Source organism: Rissa tridactyla, chromosome 21 (assembly GCF_028500815.1).
Source record: "Rissa tridactyla isolate bRisTri1 chromosome 21, bRisTri1.patW.cur.20221130, whole genome shotgun sequence".
In the NCBI taxonomy this organism is placed as follows: domain Eukaryota; kingdom Metazoa; phylum Chordata; class Aves; order Charadriiformes; family Laridae; genus Rissa; species Rissa tridactyla.
The window spans coordinates 954,120-977,271 of NC_071486.1; the positions used below are offsets into that span (position 1 = coordinate 954,120).

The following is a 23,152-nucleotide window of genomic DNA, read 5'->3' on the forward strand; positions in this document are numbered from 1 at the left end:
TTCTGATAAACCTGGCCGTGCCTTAGCGCAGAGGGCTGGACCAGAAGGTCTTCTGTGGTTTCGTCCAGCCACAGAATCACAGAATGGTTCGGGTTGGAAGGGACCTTAAAGACCATCTAGTTCCAACCCCTCTGCCCTGGGCAGGGACACCTCCCACTGGACCAGGCTGCTCCAAGCCCCGTCCAACCTGGCCTTGAACCCCTCCAGGGATGGGGCATTGCAACCTCCCTGGGCAACCTGTTCCAGTGCCTCACCACCCTCACAGTAAAGAATTTCTTCCTGATATCCAATCTAAATCTACCCTCTTTCAGTTCGAGGCTGTTACCCCTCATCCCATGGCTCCCCTCCCTGCTCCAGAGTCCCTCCCCAGCTTTCCTGGAGCCCCTTTAGGGACTGGAAGGGGCTGGAAGGTCTCCTCGGAGCCTTCTCTTCTCCAGGCTGAACCCCCCCAACTCTCCCAGCCTGTCCTCACAGCAGAGGGGCTCCAGCCCTCGGATCATCCTCATGGCCTCCTCTGGCCCCACTCCAACAGGTCCATGTCCTTCTTGTGCTGAGGACTCCAGAGCTGGACACAGCGCTCCAGGTGGGGTCTCACCAGAGCAGAGCAGAGGGGTAGAATCACCTCCCTCATCCTGCTGGCCACGCTTCTTTTGATGCGGCCCAGGATGTGGTTGGCTTTCTGGTCTGCAAGCACGCATTGCCAGCTCATGTTGAGCTTCTCGTCCACCAGCACCCCCGAGTCCTTCTCAGGGCTGCTCTCCAGCCGTTCTCCGCCCAGCCTGGATTTGTGCCTGGGATTGCCAGGACCCTGGGATTGCCATGACCCACACATCTGTAACTCTACCAGTGCAGCAGCCTGCCCTCACCGCCGAGACAGGCAGACGGGGCTTCTCACACTGGTCTAAGAATGAGCAAATGACAAAAAGCCAAACAAACGTAGAAGAAGAGATGCAGCTTTCAGCGTCATACAACAGGAGAACTATCAAAGCACTGCTCAGAGAGCCAAAGGACTGGGAAAGCAGCTGAGACAGACTGGAGAAGGGGTGAGCGGTTGGCATAACTGAGACCAGGCCATAGCAACAAAAAAAAATAAAAATAATAAAGACCTGGTAGCTTTCTCAACAACAGGTATCCCCAAATCTCCAAGGCTCTGAGGAGACCCTTAACATCACCATAACGCTGTATTTTAAAAGATAAACCTGGAATCAGATTACATTAAAATGTCTTATTTTCCCTAATGCAGCAGTTCTTGTTTTGGACAGGGCTTGAATTTTTAAGTCACCAGCAAAATTTGCAGGAAGCTGGGCATAATGTCAGCACATGGATTCCCTCCCAATGACTACAATCAATTCTTTGTTCCTTGCTCACTTTCTGCAACGGTGAACAATTTTCTTAAAGATTAACAGCACCTAAACTAAATGGAAAAGAAGGCATTTTGTGGACCGACCGAGTTGTAGACTGAAGACGAGCCAATACTGGAAATAGCTATAAGACAATATTTGGCCATAAGCATTGGGCTCCTTCTATAGCAGCTATTAATAAAGGATCAAAAATAACTCATGCAATATGCTCTGAAGTTTAAACCTTGGCTCTGCAGGCACACAGGTTGGCACCGTCCTGAAGTCCCTCATCAAGAGACAGACAAATTTACCACTTATCTTTTTCAGCGTGAGGGAATGCTTGTTCAGAATAACTCCAGCGATATCAATTCAAAAGACAAGCCATTTAGGGCTGCGAAGGTCAAATTCTGTTTGTCAGTCACCCAAAAAAGAAAATAAAAGCTAGAGCAAACCGCAAAGTGAAGATGAAATCCATCCTTTGCAAGAATACCTCGATACGGCCTTCAGTCAGGTATCAGTTCAGGCTACTGCAAGCCAGGAATAGAAAAAGCGTCAAAAACGTGTGGACTGGCAAGGTGATATCCCACACATATACACATTCTTTCTTCTAGTTCAGAGAACACTATGAAATACAATCTTCATGCCACCGCAGCAAGTCACCCAAAAATTCAATAAAATTGCCTATTAAATATAAAGGGCAATTGCCCACCATTTATGCAATATAGTGTTACTTAGCCTTCTAAAAATCACTGGATTTTCATTTTAAAACTATTGCTCCAATACTTGAGAAGATATTTGGCCTCAATAATTCTCCCCTATCTTATTTCTCGACTCTAATCTGTAATAAATAATACCTGTTTAATTATTCTTTATATCACAGAGGGAGTCTTCCTGGCACACCATCCTAGAGCCTGGCAATCTGTAGCTGAACTTACAGAGTGAGAATTCATTCCCATCAAGCAGTTTCTCCACATATCTAAGCTTTTGGCATGAACTAGGTCCTAAAGCAATTAGTTCCACAGCTGAATTTTACACTGGATGAAAAAAAAAAAAAAAAAAATTTCTTTTAAATTCTGATGTCCTTTAATTCTTCCTTGTGGGAAAAAGCAAACATTCCTAATCACGTCTTACATATAATTTTGGACACCTCTATCTGTGCTTGTGGCTTTCCACCGGTCAGAAAGAATCGTAGACAGTTTTGATCTTTCCTTGTACAGAAACCACTCCATGACTTTGATGCCTTTGCTGTTATTTCCTGTACCTTTCTAATGTCTACTTTTTTTTTTTTTGAGATGGTAGAAAGAGGACTGCACATACTAATCTACAGATGGGCACAACATGAACTTATCCTGGCTTTATGATTTGTACTTTATTTATTCCTTTCTTGACAATTCCTCCTGGTCGATTTGCTTTTTTTCCCCACTGCAGTAGTTCCGTGCTATTAAATTAAATCCCCAGAAAACTCTTCCAGCCTGGAACAGCTGGATTGGAATCCACTATTTCCCCATAAACATTACTTCCCATTCACTGACCAAATTTTGCCAGCCATTTTATCAGCAAATTAACCAGTATTGTGAAACCCTTCACTGCCAGCTTGCGTTTTTATTATCCTGAATATGCAGCACCATCGACAAACTGTCACCTCACTCTTTATTCCATCCCTTGCCCATCTCACACATGGGTGTGCAGAGCAGCACGGACTCCAGGGGGGATGCACAGGAGAACTCCCCTTCCGCCTGTAAACTCATCTTTTATTCCTAGCCTTTGTTCTATCTCTTTCAGACAGTAATTAATCAATTCTAAGATCTCTTTTCATGTCACAACAGCTTTGTTTCACAGGGCTTCCACAGAGGGCCTTGTCAAAAGTGTTTTGGAAATGCAAACGTACCACCTCAACCCGATTTCACCTCTCCTCGTGCTCGTGGACTCCTTTGAGCTTATCATTTCCCAGGTTCTTCTTGGAGTCCTTTTTGGAAACCAGCAGCACACAGGGAACTGTCACTTCCCATCGACGCAGTCCTGCCGCAAGGATGCTCCTCTGGTACTTGGTTTAAGTGATATGTTACACACAAACGATAATAGCTTAGTGACTTCATAGGCCAGTTCCTCCTGAACAAACACCAGCTGGTGCTGAAGACCCGACACTTTTCATTTGTCTGAGCAGTTCTGGAACCTCTTCTGTCAATACCACAGCTTGGTAAAGCTCAGAAACCTCCATTTTTAAGAGATCTTTGTACAGGAAAGACTGAAGGCATGCAGACACAGTACTGCTGAGAAGCAACAGAAAACTGTTCAGCGCACAATGGCAAAACTGGGACAGATTTGTCATTTGAAACTACTTGGCTGAGCTGTATCCAAGACTCAGACTCTCCCAAAACTCCCCAGAAAAAACCAACACTGTGTGCTCCCTGAATACAGCAGGGAGGATACATACAGGAGAGGAGAAAGTACACAGGTTACCCCATGTCACAGATGACATGTCACAAGGAACAATTTATCACTCTTTCGATTTTGAAATAATTAGCATTTAAATTCCACTAAATGATCACTTTTCAATTTTCTTCATTATAAGTCCCTCTGTTCCACAGATACAACATGCAGAAGTTTGCGTAAGTTCTATTTGTCTGCAGCAAATACACCAGGCCCTCATGCACCCACCTCCCTAAATATATTCCACCTTCCAGTTCCACGTATAAAAGCAGAGACTGAGGAACGTGTGTGACCAGGGAAGGGATGCAAACTCCAGGAGCAGAGGTGTGGACAATCTTACCGGAAAGGAGGAAGGCTCATGTATCGCACCTTTGCATGGAGGGCTAACACACCCTCAGATGCTGCTCACCTCACACTGGGGATGGTACTGGGACGAGAAGTAAAGACTCTGAGGAGCTCTGGGGACTCACTGCCTTTCAGCTTTCCCCCCAAATTAATTAGACTGAGAGAAGCTCACAGGGTCTGGGAAACAAAAGGCAATGGGTAGGCAAGTGGGGAATGTGGGGACTGGGGACATGCGCAATAGCTCCTGGACAGTCCAAACCCCTGGAGTGGCACTTTGGTCCACAAACCGTTGGCACTGCCCTGGGGCAGCACACATACCTCAGGGATGCAGGAGCAGCCAACAAACAAGACTCAGATCCGACCCAGGACTACCGAAAGGAATACAGAGCAACAAGTTGTAAAACAGTGCTATTTTGCTCACCGGCTCTTTCTCCTCCTAGCCAAAGCTTGGCCCAAGGGAGGGACTTGTAGTGATAGGATGAGGGGCAATGGTTTAAACTAGAGCTGGGCAGGTTTAGATGAGACATTAGGAAGAAGTTCTTTACACTGAGGGTGGTGAGACACTGGCCCAGGTTGCCCAGAGAGGGGGTGGAGGCCCCAGCCCTGGAGACATTCAAGGCCAGGCTGGATGAGGCTCGGAGCAACCTGATCTAGTTAAAGGTGTCCTGCTCACTGCAGCGGGGTTGGACTAGATGGCCTTTAGAGGTGCCTTCCAACCCAACACTATGACTTAAGCTGCCAAAACTGCCTCTCCCTTCGCTGCCCTGCTTGCGGAAGGCCTGGTCTACAAATCCCGGGAGCTGCTGAGTCCTACCTACCAGCCAGGTTTCCTCATCCGCTGGCAGGAACAGTGCTTTGCCTGCATGAAAGCTTGGCACTCAAAGCTACTTCTTAAACCCAGCTCCCCCAGGGTAACAAATCCATCTGCTGGGCACACGGGGCCAAACAGCCCTGGCCGACTCTTCACAAGCTCGTGCGGGTGGTGAGGTTAAGCAAAGCTGGACCCTAAGACATGCTTTCTGCAAGGACACAAGCTAAGCCCCACTGGCCTACGGCTGCTCACTCTCGCAGGTGATCCGCAGGGACTGGGAGGCCACCACGTACGCGCTGGCTACAACGGCTGCAGCTGCTCATCCCCTCCACAGAGCCCGATCCTACCCTACTGCCTCCCGCACCCCTTCCCGTGCTCCGAAGGCGCTGATTAACAGTTAATATTTAAGTGCAACAGTGATTAAACTGGTAGCTGGACTGAAAGTAAAAAGGGCTCAACTAAAGTGGACTCTCAAGAGAAAAATAACAGTTCAGCTTGCTTTACGGCATTTCCTACAGTGTCAGCCTTCTGCACACGGCTGCAAAGAGACGTGTTCTTCATCAACTAGAAGACGATTGCTAAGCCCATTAATAAAATTAAGGCAGCCAAGAAAGATAAGAGAATACCCCCAGCCTTAACCGCCACCGATGTCTGTACTACACGATGGTTAAGAAGCATTTAGCAAAGTGTTAGTAAGAAACAAAAATCCACAATCATCATCTCCCTTGGGAGATATTACCTGGCATCACTTCTTATTGCATGTCTACTCCTGAAGAAAAGAGGTCATGACATGCCTTCAAACTGAACTGGTGCTGACAGATAAGCAGTTTTGAATCATTGGTTAAGTCATTGTGCAAGTTTGCACCAAAAACTAGGAAAGGCATCGCAGGTATGAGACGACAGCAGTTGCTCACTAGCCGTGTTCCTGCAAGACTGAACTCTGAAGAAGTTAAGAGACAAGTCAACTAGAAAGAACCCCTCCTATTTCCCTCCCGGCAGGGACCTCACCTTAAAACTTAAATTTTTTTAGAAGGAAAAAAAAAAAAAAAGTCAGGGAGATAAGGAAATCAGGAAAACGCCCTAGAAATGTTTAGTTTGCTGTGCACAGGAGCATTTGACAGTCACTGCAAAGAGCTACAGGCGAGTAAGGGTGAAGTTTCATGCAGCGCACACAACCACGGAAGCGTTGAGGCTGGTACGACAAGATGGGCAGACACACCAGAAGGAATGGACTAAGGAGAGTTCCCAGGAAAAGCAGACTGGTCCTACTAGCTACATTGTGCGGCACCAGAGACCCGATCCAGGAGAAAGGGGAAGCAATGGCCACAGATCACTTTTGGGACCAGGCGGGATGCAGACACGGCTGAGGAGGGAGCTGGCTGATGTCACTGCAAAGTCACTGTCAGCTTCAAAGGTCGTGATGACAAAGGGAGGCTCCTGATGACAGGCAAACACCACCCATCACACAAGAAGGATCCAGGGCCTGTCAGTCCCACCTTAGTCCCTGGAAAGGTGATGTACTAAACCTTCCCAAAAGCTATTTCCAGCTGCATGCAGGAGGTGGCGGTGACTGGGACCAGCCAGCATGGATTTACCAGTGGCAAATCTTGCCTAACTTGATTGCCCTCCATGGTGACAAGCTGGCTGGGTGGATGACGGGAGAGCAAGTGTGGTACACCTTTGACTGACAGTGTTCATAACAGCCAGATAGGCGAGAGCTGGACTACAGAAGCAGAAGTTAAAGCGATGGAAAATTGTCAGAATATCAGGCTCAAAAGGTGATCAGCCGTACAAAGTCCAGCTGGCAGCTGATTACCAGTGGCATCCCTCAGGGTATCAACCTGGGGGCCAATACAATTCAATGTCTTTATTAACAAACTTGATTAACACCAATTATGGGACAGAGGGCACTCTTGACAAGTTTGTAGATGATATCAAACTGGTTGGTGTGGCTGGGGCAGGAGATCCTTCTTGGAGGGACCTACACAGGCGGGTGACGTGGCCTGGTGGAGAGCTTGTGAAGGTCAACCAAGGCAAATGCAAAGTCCTGCCCCTGGGACAGAGTTACTCCTTGCAACAACACAGACCGGGGCAACTGGCTGGAAAGCAACTCTGCAGAAAAAGGCCTGCCAAGTTCTCAGGGAGGCAGAGCGGACAGGCGAGAGGCAGTCAAGATAACTGCTTTTATGGGCTATCAATATAACAGTCTGGAAGAGACTCTGATACACAACATTGACTTTCTGCGTCTCAAAAGTCTTTGAAACAGTAATTTTGAACACAACTTCTACCTCTTGAAGCTGTGCACAGCACACAGAATCCCCTAAAAGCCAACCAGACTGATGGGAATACCAGCACGTAGTGAGCTGAGCTGGCTGGAGCCCGGTGTAGTTCAGTCAGCTTCCTAAGAACACAGTGAAGCAGCACCAAGCAAGACAAGCACTGAAAGCCGGCATCAAGTGATGAAACCAGCTTTGAAGGCTTAACCTAGACACTACCTCTTTCGGAAGCAAGCCAGCAGCACTTTCTAACCTTCTCTAGGGACAGCTATGTCAGCTCCATACTCTTAATTCTGCTTAAAATACTTGCTGTAGACTGCTTAAAAACCATCCAAAAAGGAAGATGTTGTGGTAATAGGCTGGAACGTAGCATTTTGCATGTGCCATCAGCTTGCTTTGAAAGCATCTTTGCCAGTGTAATCATTTCTGCTAACTGAAGTTGTTACATTAATGCAACGTGTAGATCATACCAAGAGTAACAACATCACTCGAGATGTTCATTAAAAGACTCAAGCAAGGGCACGCGGTTTGCTAACACAGGAACTTCTGTTGGCATGATCACGCCACTTAAAAAAATTAAATCAGACACTTGGCAAATCTGTAGCGTTTGTACGATTGTCCCAGGTGCAGTTAAACTCCCACCGGGCGCAGGATACGCACCTCTTCCCAGAGAGGTGTCGGCTGTGCTAACGCGACCAGTTAGCTCAGATTTGGTTGTTACCCACAAAAACACCAAACCTGCCTACGCTGGAGAGCATGCCATCCTGCTTACAGAAACCAGCGAGCAAACGGGGTAGAAAAATGGCTTGTTAGATAAAGATTTAGAACACTTCATCCTCCAAAACCACAATGGTATTCAAGGCAAATATCCTGATGATTTCTGCTGGCAGAGGCAAGGTCTCTGTCAACGGTGTAACTCAGCGCAGGTCCCGGCTACACCAGCACAAGTAACGCAAGCCCCATTACTTACAGCCTGCCCCAACCACCTGCCAAGGGAGAAACACCAATTGACATCTCTCACACCAAACATCGCGCTGTCACTCGGGATCAATCATAATTAATAATCGTTTTGGGTAAGGCTGACAGTTCATATGAATTCAAATCCTGGAAGAGGAAGAGAAACCCTGCTTCACTTCGACTCAGAAGGCGACCATTGCCGCAGTACTTCGGGATGCACCAATTCAGGCACAAAACCAGTACGGGTAATTCGGCACAGCTCCATGTGCGGGCCCTACCAGCTTCAAGCTGGTTTACGTGCATTTGGGTTACAGTATTATATTTACACGTCCAAACTAAACAGACGTAAGCCAGGTTGGGGCAGCAGAGCCCCCACACAAAGCTCCATCAGTTCCCTAAATCACCGTTGGAATCGCCCCGTGCTAAACCAGCAGTTGCAGTTGTGTTTAGACGAGGCCTGGTACTATGAGTATGATTTCAGATGGGAAAAAAAAAAAAAGCATAAAGCTTTGTAACGAAATCGCATTAACTGTCTAAGACAGCGGGGAATGACAAATTATAAATAGGAGGTGGCTTCAGACAGATTCCAGAAATGGATGGTGAGCAATCGCTGTGGCAAATCAATGCTCCGGCTCAGAGTACCAGAGAGGGGCCAGGTTTAGTTTTACCCTGAAAAGGCAGTGACACATAAAAGGCTAATGGCAGGTGGTCATTCTGCATTCTGTACATTTCACAAAGATTTATGAGCAAGGCTGAATGCTGGAAAAGCAATGCTGAAACTGCTTGTGTCCCTCTGCAAGGTCAGCTTATTGTATGATGGAAACATTTCTAGTGACGCTCTTACAAGTCAAGACTGTTCTATTTTTTTTTCAGCTACAGGAAACAAGCCACTAAGAAGAAAACAGCATTAAAAAATTTCACACCATTTACTCTCTTTAAAGAGTGAATTTTCTGTTATTTTCAGCTGTTTTCAGATAAGCAAAGACTATATTTAAGCTGAGAGCTTAAAGCTGGAGGGAGACTGATCTTTCAAAAATTGGTTCAACACAAAAATATTTAACAAGAGTGCACATAGATGTCTCTTCTAAAATACCAGTAATTTGTAAGTACTGCACGTTGTAATTATTACGAATGAATGCTGTCATGAGAAATTGCGTAGGTGTCTGAACCAAGAATTTTGATGTTCGTGATTGTCAACAGCTTGATGAGCAAAAAGAGGCCTGACTCGGGATTCAGCCGTCAGCAACGCGGAACATCATCCTCACTAGCCTGGGAACCTAGAAAAGCACATTTCTTCTGAAAACCATGTTTTAAGAATTAAGTATTTAAGAATGGTCCTGTTCCACCACAGCTAGAGATGAATCTCTGGAGTGCAGAGAGGAAATACAATTTGACACCTCTTAGTTGTGTAGGTTGGAGCTCCGGATGCAGTCGTGCTCCGAAGGGCTCCGGCAGCACAGGCACATCTCAGCCCCCTCCATTTTCAAGCAGTTGACAGCAGCCTGCAACGTTTCTCTGCACAGGCCTGTGTGGACTCTGCTCACCATGAAGCTGTTTGTAATTCCATTCATGCTGAAGTGAGCCCCGTAAAAAATAGGTGCTTAAATCCCCACCAAATTCCCTCAAAATTCTTATAAACTGACATTTTCCTGCCCAGGCGTATCGAACACCTCCTGCGGGCTGCACCTTTCAGCCCCGTGCAGATCAGTTTGCTGCAGCCCAATAAAGGAGATTGCAGGGACAGCTGTTGCACCTCCCTTCAGTAGGACAGCTGAAAATAAACTGCAGACTCAGATCCCAGGATTTATACTGGGTACCTTCATCGTGCTGGGGCCATACCATTATCAGCAGGTCAAACAGTTCACTCCTTTGGAGAGCCTGCAACTGCAGGGTGGGGGCTGCTACTCTTCTGCAGGGGTCTGGGTTTCTCTTCTGTTCATTTTTTTTTCCCAGCCCTGTGCACAAACACAGGTTTGTTGTTTGTTTTTTTTTTATTTTTACAAAGCAGAGCAAACGTTTCAGAGTGTTTAATGCTCCCCCTGCCCTCATTTGTATTCAAAAGTTAGAAAGAAAAAAATCTCAATTTATACAACGACTTACATAATATTCAATATTCCCCCCTCCCAACCTTCTTAAAAAGATTGCTCTAATATGCACAGTCTGACAGGCCTTTTTGACTTATGGTATATAATAATCGTCAATTGAGAGCTAGCATACCAACTCAAAAGTCTTATATTTTAATATTAGCCAGTTATTATCTCAGTATATTACAACACCCAGCACTTAAGATGTCTCACAAGCCCCACAGTACCTAATCTGAATTCTAAATCTCTAAACCTGTTCGTAATAGAACCAGCACCCAGCCCCTAACACTCGCAGTTAAAACAAACAGGAGACATTATAAATTGCAAAAAAATACCAGGGTGAGGGAAGTTTAATCTAGGTTACAGCTGAGAGAGTTCTGCACGTAAACGTTGCCTTTAAGGTTTCAGCAGGTTTCAGCCATGCCACCAGGAGCTGGGAGACACCGCTCTGGAACAGCCACCGCATTCATTGCTCATTCCTGCATTTTTTGCTGAGCTGGCTTCCAATCTTATCAAACATTGTTGATTCAGACAAATATGCAGCATTAAAGACTTGTCTCCATCTCTAATGCAGGCTGAAGAATTCTATTTGCAGAAGTCAGAAAGCTTTCAGCTGATACTAAGTAAAACAAGCTTTCCCTAAAATACCTTCGCTTTCCAAAGGAGATTTCCATGTGGGGCCAGAGCCCTGGACTGCGTGGCAGCACTGCTGTAGATGAGAACTCCTCCACAGGCAGCACTAAGGGACCAGGGTCATCGCTTCTAGCTGCTGCCATAAAGGAAGTTGTAGCTGAAAATCCTATCGGTTCCCTTACTCCCTGTTTATGGGGAGCGACAGAGCTTGACTCCTCTCCAGCCTAGACAGGATAAACAGAGGCTGAGGAAGGAAACAATGAAGATGCGCATTTCCCATCACAAATATCCATCTAGTTGCTAAACCAGCGTTAAGTTTCCTCCCAGCAACCAGTAGCTGAGCGATGCTGTGGTTGGCTTCAGCTTCCAGAAGCCTCACTAACTAGTTGAGAAACTGCCCCTAACCAAAACAAAGGAAGGCTTCCTCCAACTGCTGCAAGGAGCAGCAATTCTCCAAAGCACTCACTCATTTCAGTTCAAGGTTAGTTTGTTTAGTCTAAGAGTTAATTCTGCCCACTTAGGAGCTTGTTTTGAAATAGAGATGCAAGGGACAGACAATTGAACTAACCCACAGGGACAAAACAGCAAGCCAAAAAAGGGACTGAGTAAGCCAAAAGCAAGGAAATAAAAGCATTAGGTTGGTAAAACAGCACTTCAGATTTTAATTAGCTTTGTCTAATAAATTCCTGGTGCACTGTAGGTAGCTTCCAAGCTTTCTCCCTTTATTCAGGGCACATACGATTGGATTCCCATTTATAAGTGAAACCCAAAATAAAGCATTTCACTTACCCTAGTGATAAACCCTATTTTTGACAGTGTCATATTTCAGTTTGATGAGCAGCGTTAAGTAGAGTACAAACAGCTTGCAACTTCTATTTTCATTGGCAGAAGCATACCTTTGGAAAGAAACTTTGCAGAGTGCAGTGGAAAAGGTATGACTCTCCCTAGATAACCTCGTCTTACTAGGACTGATGTATTTTTAGGCAATACAGACACACAATCTTAAAAAACACAGCCTGATGTACGACACTATCAGCATGATTAAAAGATCAGAAGCTAAACTAACTTAAGTACAGCTGTGATGCCCCAACCATATGTGTATGGAGTACCTGGATACTTCATTCAAGAGTTTCCACGCCCCTGCATGTCGTGTTCTACCTTCACATTTCAAGGCCAAAGCTAGCTTTCACTTTTTGGCAATTAAGAAACTTCTAGAAGCTGCTGCCGTATGAGCACTCTGCGCAGGTAATGACTGTTGGATCTACCTCAGTTATCACGGAATCATAAAATGGTTTGGGTTGGGAGGGACCTTAAGGATCATCTCGTTCCACCCCCTGCCCTGGGCAGGGACACCTCCCACCAGCCCAGGTTGCTCCAAGCCCCGTCCAACCCGGCCTTGAACCCCTCCAGGGATGGGGCAGCCACAGCTTCTCTGGGCAACCTGGGCCAGGGGCTCACCACCCTCACAGCAAAGAATTTCTTCCTCAGATCTCATCTCAATCTCCCCTCTTCCAGTTTAAACCCGTTCCCCCTCATCCCATGGCTCCCCTCCCTGATCCAGAGTCCCTCCCCAGCTTTCCTGGAGCCCCTTTAGGGACTGGAAGGGGCTGGAAGGTCTCCCCGGAGCCTTCTCTTCTCCAGGCTGAACCCCCCCAGCTCTCTCAGCCTGTCCCCACAGCAGAGGGGCTCCAGCCCTGCCAGCATCTCCGGGGCCTCCTCCGGCCCCGCTCCAACAGCTCCATGTCCTTCTGCCGTTGGTGCCCCAGCGCTGGAGGCAGCACTGCAGGGGGGTCTCCCCCGAGCGGAGCAGAGGGGCAAAATCCCCCCACGTCACACTGCTATCCTGTAAAACCCAGGGTCCTTCAGCCACTGTTGCAGTTCCAACCCTTCGCTCCATGCTCCCTAACAGTGGTGTCCTAGCTAGAAAAAACACCAATCCACATAGGAATCCTCTCTTCATTCCTCTCTGTCTCCCGGATTTCGATCCGGTGCTAGCGCCTTGATGGTTCTTCCAACAGTTCCCAGATGGCTGTGAGTAGGGAGAGTGGTCTGTAATGCGTTACCCCTGGCTGTGTTTTCCGACCGTCCAAAAATTCTGCTGCCTTCTGCTTTGCTAGGACTGCACACACCGTCTGGAAGCAAGTAAAGGGCCAAATTCTCTGAGCAGCAACCAAAAATTGGCCAGCCTTAGTTTGACATGGCTGCCACTTTGTAAAGCTCTGAAGAGCAACTGGACATGCCTGCGATTTTACAGCCCTGGCTCCGCAGCAGGAACAACTTAAACTGGGACTGACAGAGAGGTTCCAGCCCCCGCTATACAACCCCGAATCACTGCCCAAAGTACTTGACTTTTCAGGAAGCAGCTTCTGAATTACCACCTGAAAATAAGTCAAAAGCAAGTGTCAAGCTACTGTAAGAGCATTGTGAATGACAAACTCAGGAATTATTTCATGAGCAACTCGCTTCCCCGAGGAACAGGCAAAAGGGAAACATCAGGTTTGATCAGAAAACCAAAAGGTAAATCACCAAAGGGCAGATAAAGGGTAAACAATCTTTTCTGTTGTCATCGTTTGTGAACCAGTCCTTAAAGACAAACAAGCATTGCCTATTACATTTGGAGATGCCTTCACAACTAGAAGCATCAGAATTTTTTTCCCTTAAGACTCAGTTTTCATAGAAGTTGACTCCTCGGTTCCATCTGTCACTCGGGAGTTTCATCTCCACTCCTCACCATCCTCAAACACTAAAGAAGTTCAACGGCAACCAACCGTTTGTTTCCCCTACTGGTAGTGGTTTTCGTGATGATTTCTAAATGTTCACTCGCATTCAGCTACTGTCTCCCTTTCCATTCTGCATTAGACATAAACCCATTGCCAAATATACACTATATTCAATGAATTAAGTTAATCACTGAAAACATGAGATTGATGTTCATCCAGATGCATTTTGCAGGCACTGAGGTAAAGACACGTATAACTGAAGCCACAACAGAGATAACAGACGCTGGCCTGTGGCGTAGGTTTATGCTGTACCTGGTGCCTCCAAAGAGGATGACGATGCAAGCTGGAGGCTCAGAAACACCACTTGCAATTTAAAAGGTTATTTTCAAAATACAGCTTCATAGCTATAAATAGCGAAGACAGCTTCTCACCCAGCAAGTACACAAAGGTTCTTAGTCACAGTGGCCCAGATACTAGAGAAAGTGTAATTTTACCCCTGTTGAATGCCACGCAACGTTTAGGGCCACTGTGCACTTCAAACAAACTAACCCAAATTGTAAGATTGGGCTTAGGTTTTGTAGAAGCAGATGCCGACTCTGGCAAACTAAGTCGATTGACTTGCTTAACCCTTCCATTACCTAAAAAGACATTCGCTTGTACAGAGCAAGTCTCACTTCATATGAAGTTAACCAAAGAAAAAAATTTTTACCCAATCTTTCCTTCAACAAAGCAAACTCTTCTCAGTGTGTAGGATTTCCTTCCTCACTGCATGGACGTTTGGTTTTAAAAGTATTAAACAAGAGCAGACGGTCACTACCATCTGCCCTATACCTCATAATGTTATGTTTCTAATACTAAGAGAAGTTATTAAAAAAACCCCTCACGTGTACTACATGCACTCTGGAGACCCTCAGCCTAACTGGATCTCAGCTGACACTGTATCACAGACAGTATCATTCCCCCAGTGATGTGAAAACAAACGTATTTTTGACACTTTCAGTGGTAAGGAATTCATAAAAGCCTCTTCAACCACGATAATAAACATTTTCATCTGATACAGAGTTACAGACTCAAGATACACACACACAGCAAAACCTCTAACAAATCAGTGTTTGTTCCATTTGGGTGTGCAGCAACATCTCAGCACTCTCCGATGTTGTCTGAGATATGCAGACGAGAAAATGTTAATACATCAACGGGACACGGGAACAAAATTTCTACTAAATTCAAAGTAAGGTCAACCTCCCTTCCTGTAAAGTTTCTGAAGAAATGCTTCACGTAAGAGACTTGCTTGTTCAGCTAGCATCTGCTTGACTACTCACTCATCGAAAAGCTCTTCCAAGCATCGAGCCCTAGGTGTTACTGTTCAATGTTACCCGACACTTAGCTCCTAAGACACAATTCTTTACGTATACAGAATTATATTTGCAGCCTGCCTGTCAATATATGGCTGGTCATACATTCAAGAAGTTTGACCTTGTAGAGATCATCGCCCATTGTCTGATGAGTCTAATGCACTTCACCATACACTTTTGGCCAAGCGTCACATTACGTCCATCAGCAGGATACCCGGACACTTCTGAAGAGATCATAATCCTGGCTGGAAAGCCCTCATGAAGTCACCCCAATTCTGCCTTACTTCTGTCCACCTTCGATTCAGCCTTCTTGCTTGTCAAAACGCTTTCAATAACCAGCTCTTCACTAACTGGTTCTTACTAGTGTCTATATGATTACTTGCTTATCTTACAACTACTATATACGTGCTGTATCGGCGATTACTTTAGCAGCATAGCTGACTTGCTATTGCTATACCATAAAAAAAACCCAAAAAAGCCGAGCCATTACGAAGTTCACTGCTTTGCCAGCTGAAGTCTTATTCAACCTGACGGTCCGTAAGCTCCTCTGCTCTTTGCTTCATAACTTATTTTTGGAACTCCAGAACAAAATGAATAAATATCCCTGCTCCTCGTTCACTGACAGCCACAAGCAAGCGAGTTTGTGAACCGAGCTTTTAAATGCCCCAAATGCTTCAGTCCAATAATACCAGCCCAGCAAAGAAGAAAGCCTAATCAACTCAATTACTGTCCTGCTATTTGTGCTATTAAAGCATTATTCTTTACAAACACATTATTTCCAGATGTTATTCCTGGACTGTGCTTCTTTTCCTGGTCCCGTCGTTACACTACATGCTTAATCTACGAGATCTTGAGCTAAGAAAATTTTCTTCCCGAGGCTGGCCCGGGTTCAAATCAGATTCATTTCACTGACCAGATGCGGCAATCTGGGACGCTGATTTCACAGGCCCTGATAAATTCTGAATCAGTCTTAGATGGCAACAGGTTTCCCAACATTAAAGGGTAGCAATTTCACATGCTCCCTTACATTCCTGTTCATTTACACAACGACAGCAAAAGCTACAGATGAAACACAGCACATGTTTCCAGACAGGCGAGGCTTTACCGCTCTGAGGCTACTCCCGCGACCACTTCTGTATGATCTTCAGTACATTTGGATGAATATTAATAGAATCTACATCGCTTATCTGAGACGTGGGCACTCTCTGGTCCCTGCAAAGGCTGCCAAAGAGCAGTTTGGGGAGTTTCAAGGCAACTCTGATATAACACAAGCACAGAAGGCAATGAGACACTTCTGACCTTGCAAAAACCACCACTCCACCCCCGGGAAATTTTCCTCATAGTGCTGCTATTTCAGCAGACCCCAAGCACAAAGTCAGAAGCTTTCCAAAAATTAATAAATCGGCCACCTAGCCAGGCTGGCAGCTCTGCCAGCCCCACGCTTTATGTTGCTAATTAAGCTACTTAATATCCCTGGGAGAACTCGGTCCATGAAGCCGCTGGAGGGGAATCTGCTGCCGCGCTGCCCCCGGCCGCGGTCCCTGCTCCAGAGCCGGCCGAACGCGCAGGATGAGGCCGGGATCGGAGCTTCCCTGCCCCCGCCGTGTTTATAAACACCCGCTCCCGCAGGTACGGCTCTGCCCTCTCCCTCCGCCAGCACCGGGGCAGCGGCCCAAACCCTCGTCCCCCCCGGCCCCGGGGCCGAGGGCGGCGCGACCCAGGGCCGCGGCCCCGCTCCCGGGTGCGGAGGGGAAGGGAATGGGCGGCCGGGCCGCCGCGGGCCCGGATGCCGGTACCTGGTGCAGGGCTGTCAGCCCGTCCACGTTGGTGGTGTCGATGCGGGCGCCGCGGCCCAGCAGCCGCTTCACCTCCTCGGTGTCGCCGCTGGAGCAGGCGGCCAGGAAGACGGCCCCCTCCTCGAAGCGGACGCGGGACCCCCCGCCGCCTCGGTGCCGGCCCCGGCCGCCCCCCGCCGCCACCGGCTCCTGCTCGGTCAGGGAGCCTTTCCAGCGCCGCAGCTGCTCGGCCCGCCGCAGCCGCGCCGACTCGGCCCGCTTCCCGCCCAGGTGCTCCGGCTCCGACATCGCCGCCGCCCGCACTGAGGCGCAGGGAGCGCGCGGCGCCTCAGCCGGGAGCGGGGCGCAGCGCCCCCGCCGCCATCTTCGCTACGCCCCCGCCGCCGCGCCCGCACCGCCCCGCGCCCCGCGGCACCCCGGGACATGTAGTTCCCGCCGGGCGGACGCCGCACCTGCCCGCCGGGGAGGACGCCGCTCCCGGCGGCCCCCGCGCCCCGCCGCACCTGGGCGCCAACACGGACTACAACTCCCAGCGGCCCCCGCGCCGCCGCCATGGCCCCGGCCCGCCGCGGTCACTGCCGGCCCATGGGGGCGGCTGTGTGGGGCGGGTGCGTAGAATCATAGTATCATAGAATGCGTTGGGTTGGAAGGGACCTCTAAAGGCCATCTAGTCCAACCCCCCTGCAGTAGCAAGGACATCTTCAACTAGATCAGGTTGCTCAGAGCCTCATCCAGCCTGGCCTTGAATGTCTCCAGGGATGGGGCCTCCACCCCCTCTCTGGGCAGCCTGGGCCAGTGTCTCACCACCCTCAGTGTAAAGAACTTCTTCCTAATGTCTCATCTAAACCTGCCCAGCTCTAGTTTAAACCATTGCCCCTTGTCCTATCACTACATGGCCTTGCAAACAGCCCCTCCCCGGCTTTCTTGTAGGCCCCCCTCAGGGACTGGAAGGGGCTGGGAGGTCTCCCCGGAGCCTTCTCTTCTCCAGGCTGAAACCCCCCAGCTCTCTCAGCCTGTCCTCATGGCAGAGGGGCTCCAGCCCTCGGATCATCCTCGTGGCCTCCTCTGGCCCTGCTCCAACAGGTCCATGTCCTTGTGCTGAGAGCTCCAGAGCTGGACACAGCGCTCCAGGTGGGGTCTCACCAGAGCAGAGCAGAGGGGCAGAATGACCCTTTTCATCCACCAGAACTCCCAGGTCCTTTCCCGCAGGGCTGCTCTCCATCACATCATCCCCCAGCCTGTATTGATAACAAGGATTGTCCCAACCCAAGCGTAGGCCGGAGGTGGCCTGCGGGGACGGTGGAGGGTGAGGAGAAGTCACTGGTGCGGAGGAGGGCCCCGTCTGTCAGGGACAGCGGGCCAAACCTGAGGCGGCTGGGGAAGGCTGAGCTTCCAGAGAGGCCTTTTCTAAGTTTTTCCCATAGTTAAACCCAGAGCCCAGCTGTTGTAGAAAAATTAACTAGAAAAATGAAATGTAACATGTAATCGAAACAACCTAGGGAACCTGCCGCTGCTGCTAAAAGACCTCTATATGGCCCCAACCCTATTTGATCATTTGTAGAGAAATAGTAACTAGACATGATTTATCTAAGATTAAATTAAGGCACTAACTACTAGACAATGTAGCTTTGTTAATAAGGAGGATATTCCTGTCAAGAGGGTGATGAACTGTAGGCCTGGCCAGCAAACCGAGAAAAGCACCTGAAAGTGCCAAGGGTAGAGGAGAAGGAGGTAAAAGGGAATTTCGGCAGAGGGAGATCGTGACCACCGACTCATTGACCACCCACCCAAGTGATACCACCTACCCAACGGAGAGCAATGGAGGAAGAAAACAGAGTCTGCACGCTAATTTACATAGGAAGCGAAGAAATCATGACCAGTCATTAAAGAGAATAACAATGAATATGAATTAGAATATGTAATAATCATTGTACTAAAAGGGAAATTTTTGAAACTAAGGTGTGCTCCCATTTTGGGACGAGCACCCCATTCCTGCGCATTAATGGAGTGAACTTGGAAATACCTCTGCTCTGTGTGCTGTTGGCTTGCACAGCGGGTGAAGAACCCAGATTTGGGACAACACGGCCGTCCCCAGGCGAGTGGCGTTCGGGTGGCACCAGCCCGGGGAGCTGCGAGGCGAGGAGCTGGGGAACGGAGGAGCAGAGGAACAGAGGAACAGAGGAATGGAGGAACGGAGGTCTACCAAGGAGCAGTGATACCATGGTTGCAGCCACCAGGCCCAGTGGGTCTCCATGTCCCTATGTACTGTCCCGTGACAGAGCGCGATGTCTGTAGGCCCACAGGCTGCTCCCTTCCAGCTCTACCTGCTGTAGCCAAACCAAACGGAGAGCATTTTGGGCTGAGATGTTTGGGTTGGTTTCGTTGTGCCTTCTCTGAGCCCCCTCTCGTGGCTGGAGTGTCCCGCTCGCAGCACCCTGCGGTGCCTGCCTGGCTCTGCCTGGGGAAGGTGCCGAGGATCCGTCTCTCCTGGCAGAGCATGGCATTCACCCAGAGTGGAGGGGCTGCTCCTCTTCTTCAGGTTCTTTCGCGATATCAAGCCGCCAAACAGGATTTGCCTCAAATTGTTCGTTAGAGGAATCGCAGAACGAGCATGCTGCTAAATGATCGGTGACAAATCCCCCAGACCAGATGGCATTTGCTCATTAGTCTTAAAAAAAACCCCAGCAGTTTTCAACAGAGTTCCAAGGAAAACCCCGGGAACTGCAGCGCAGTGTACCGATATCCCCAGCATGCAAATTATTAGGAACCACTCTAATGAACAGAGTTAGGGGCCACATTAAGGGCTATTAAATATTCATGGAAATGCCAGATCACAGTTCATTAGCGGTCTAAAGTCACAAAACTGACGTGAGGAATTGCAAGTATAGAAATGGTTCAGAGAAGAGCTATAAGGGAAAGGGCTTCACGCAACGTGCGGTGTAGTGTGGACTCCTGACAGCAGGGCAGTAAGGACACGAGCTGTTGAAATGGGCTTAAAAGCAAATGGACAAACTAATGGCAGTAAATCAATCAAGGGCCATGAACACAAAGTCGCCATCCTCGGTCAGAAAGGCTTTTGGCTGCGAGTTGCTGGAGGCCGGGATGACAGAATCATAGAATCAGAGAATGTGTTGGGTTGGAAGGGACCACACGCTCCCGGCGCCTGCAGGAGACGGGGTGCAGGCTGGGTCACGTTCAGTGTGACCAGCTATCGCCCTCCCGTGCTTTATATCACATTCTTCCCAGGCGGATCGGTTATTCATGATGACAAGCGTGCTGAGTCCATGCGGGACCAGGCCTGGAGCTCCTTAACTTTGCATCTACTGCTTGAAGAATTTAATGACGCCTGGCTGCGTGCCAGGCTGACGTGAGCCTTAGCTCCTGCACAGAGCGATGGGCGCAGCCGTGCTAGCGCTTCAGCTTACAGTTTTGTTGAGGACCTTCCCCATCTGCGACGGGGTGGGAGGCCATCCCGTTGCCGCCTGCCGCTGGCAGGACCACTCCATGCTCCTATGGAAACTGCCTGATTGAGGCTATCAGCCATTTAGGTTTTTAAAACATACCTTTTATTTTCCGTACAATAATTTTACTGAGGCATATTTGGAGAGTTTTCTGCACTTGTCTAGGGTTCCTGCACATCTGACTAAGCTTCTGGATTCCGAGAAGTCCTGCACAACCGCATCTCATGAGAACTGGCTGTAAATCACACAAGCAGTGATCCCAAAACTCCTGGCATAGGTACCGTTCCTTCTGGGATGCAGAGCTGCTCTGCACGTGCAGAGGTTCCCATGCGTCCCCAGCCTGCGGCATTCCCTCTGCGCGCCGGTGGGTCAGTGCTGTCCCTTCCTAGAAACATCGGCTGGCGTGTGCTTTCTGCAAGCTGCCTCCGCTCTGGAGCGACCACAGGCAGAAGGGTGGCAGCCCTATTCCAGATCTGACTTCTCTTGAACATGGAATATATCCCCAGACAAAAAAACGCTTGGCTGGAAGAGGAGACTGTTGTCTGTGACTACGAGCCTCTTGCCATCCTTCCATCATCTCAGGCGCCCCGGATCCCTGACACGTGTGACTACAGCCCCACCTCTGCTTCCCTATGATCTAGTCCTTCGATTCAGCCCAGCTCTGGCCTTCCTCCTATTTCAGCAGTGAGTTTCTGAACAAAAATTCATTATTCCAGGTCTGCACCTGGGATGATCAACATGAGAACGCATGGCTCAGCAATGCATCTCCCAGATCCTGAGCAAAAACCATGTCTGTGCTCCGAGGGGCTGATATAGTCAAGTACCAGCTTCCTTCTTTTCAGTGTCTCTCTGATTTTCCTTTAACTGCTCTATTACAAACAACTGCTTTATTTATAAAATAAAATAACTTTCTGGAATGGTCTAGATTTGTTCGTGCTCACCTCTGCCAGCAGCCTGTTTGTCTGGAATTTAAAAAAAAAAAATTCCTTGGTCCCTTTATGTTCACTGAAAAATAATTTCACACCACCAGCCGTGAGAGTCGTGGTCAATCCATGCAGGAATCGGAGAGCTTGTGAACTCCGCTCTCTTTGAACTTTTTCATTGCCCTGACACTATCCTGTGAATACTACTGCTTTGGTTTGAAGCTCTTAACAGCGGTTTTGATGCCTTGATTGCTTTTGGTCGCTCCTTTAGGCACCTCTGCTCCCATTCCCCTGGCCCAGGACGCTGTCTTGGTCCCCTGGTGTGACTGTTCCCAAGTGCGCAGCCGTGCGAGGCCCTGGCACGTTTGAATGGCGCCCTTGTGTGCAGATCACGTTGCGTGAAGCCGAGCTTGAGTCTTTTTTTTGAAAATCAAACCGGAGGGGGTAAAATTCCCGGTCAGAGATTGCAGACTGGGCTGGCTTGGCAGTCTCAGCCTTTCCCACTCCACGTCCCACTACAACACTAGATGGCGTGGGGACCCACGGCACCGCCCGGCTCCGGCACAGCGGGGCTGCGGGCAGAGCAGGACCTGGAGTGACAGCTTCTGGTCTCCTGCGTCCCCTGGGTCTGCTGGGCACCCGCTGGGTCGGTGGGGAGGCTGCAGCAAGCAAAAGGGAAAGGAGAGCCAAAGCCAGCCCCGTGGTGTGCAGTCTGAAAGACACGTCTGGTGGGTTGGGAAGACATTGGGAGGTGAGATGTGACCAACTCCGGACTCTCTGCCCCCCCAGAAAGGCTAGGAGTGTCCCTCTGTCAGACAGCAAGGTATCCCGCCGTCCGTGCTGGGGAGGGGACAGGCCTGGACCACTCTCACTCTGCAGATGGGCTTCTGGACTTCACCAGCCTGGTCTCCTCCTCCAGCCCCCTCTGGGGCAAACAGCCTCAAAGGAAAGACCAGAGCCGGGGTTTGCAGCAGTGGACCCTGAATTTTGGGATGCGGGGGCCCTTTCTGAAGCTGACAGCCAGCTTTTAATACATCCACTGCAACTCCTCTGGAGGAAAGAAATAGGGGTACATGAGCCTTGGAAACCTGGTGGCCCCTGCTGTCACTGGTGGGAAGCAGCTGGAGGGGACAGGTCTGTCCAAGTCTGCTGGAGGCTGGCATCTGCAGCACCATCTCAAGCACCGTGTGTTAGGCACATCCTCTGAGTCACCTGGCAGAGGTTTCCCAACCTCCAGGGGAAAGGATGCTCATCCCCATGTGCTATGGCGACATCAGCTCTGGGGTATGTCTCTCACTCTCTGCAAGGCCTCGGGGAACCCTGTGGAAGGTCTGTGGCCATCACGACCAGGTTGCAGTGAGTGATGGCAAGGTGCTCATGTCACCGTCCTCAGAGTGTGCCAATGTGCACTGTGGCAACTGGTAATGCCCCAATCAGTAATATGGCCGCTTAACTAAGACCCACACACTCCCTTCAGTGGGGCCCTGAACACACAGTTAATACGTTCCTAATGCTACCTGTTCCTCATGTCCCCAGCTGATCATAGAATCATAGAATCATAGGGTGGGAAGGGACCTCTGGAGATCATCTAGTCCAACCCCCCTGCCAGAGCAGGGTCACCCAGAGCAGGTGGCACAGGAACGCGTCCAGGCGGGTTTGGGATGTCTCCAGAGACGGAGACTCCCCCACCTCTCTGGGCAGCCTGTGCCAGGACTCTGCCACCCTCACAGCAAAGACGTTCCTCCTCAGGTTTAGGTGGAACTTCCCATGGTCAAGTTTGTGCCCATTACCTCTTGTCCTGTCCCCGGGCACCACTGAGAAGAGCCTGGCCCCATCCTCCTGACACCCCCCCTTTCAGTATTTATAAGCGTTGATAAGATCCCCCCCTCAGCCGTCTTTTTTCCAGACTGAAGAGACCCAAATCCCTCAGCCTTTCTTCATCAGAGAGATGTTCCAGTCCCCTCAGCATCTTGGTGGCCCTTTGCTGTCCCCTCTCCAGCAGTTCCCTGTCCCTCTTGAAC

General features: G+C 49.1%; 1 protein-coding gene across 6 annotated transcripts in view; it reads right to left on the reverse strand.

The window, feature by feature from the left end:
* Positions 1 to 17,134, reverse strand: part of PPP1R12B (protein phosphatase 1 regulatory subunit 12B) — a 135,052-nt gene extending 117,918 nt beyond the window's left edge. For 5 of the 6 annotated variants that reach the window (XM_054181443.1, XM_054181441.1, XM_054181440.1 and 2 more), the window contains exon 1: positions 16,748 to 17,134. In XM_054181443.1, the coding sequence (XP_054037418.1) occupies positions 16,748 to 17,035 (288 nt within the window). In that variant the 5' untranslated portion in view covers positions 17,036 to 17,134. Of the gene's footprint in view, positions 1 to 11,665; positions 12,317 to 16,747 lie in introns of those variants that run through there. The other variant, XM_054181442.1, reaches the window with a different exon arrangement.
* Between the last annotated feature and the right edge of the window lie 6,018 nt (positions 17,135 to 23,152).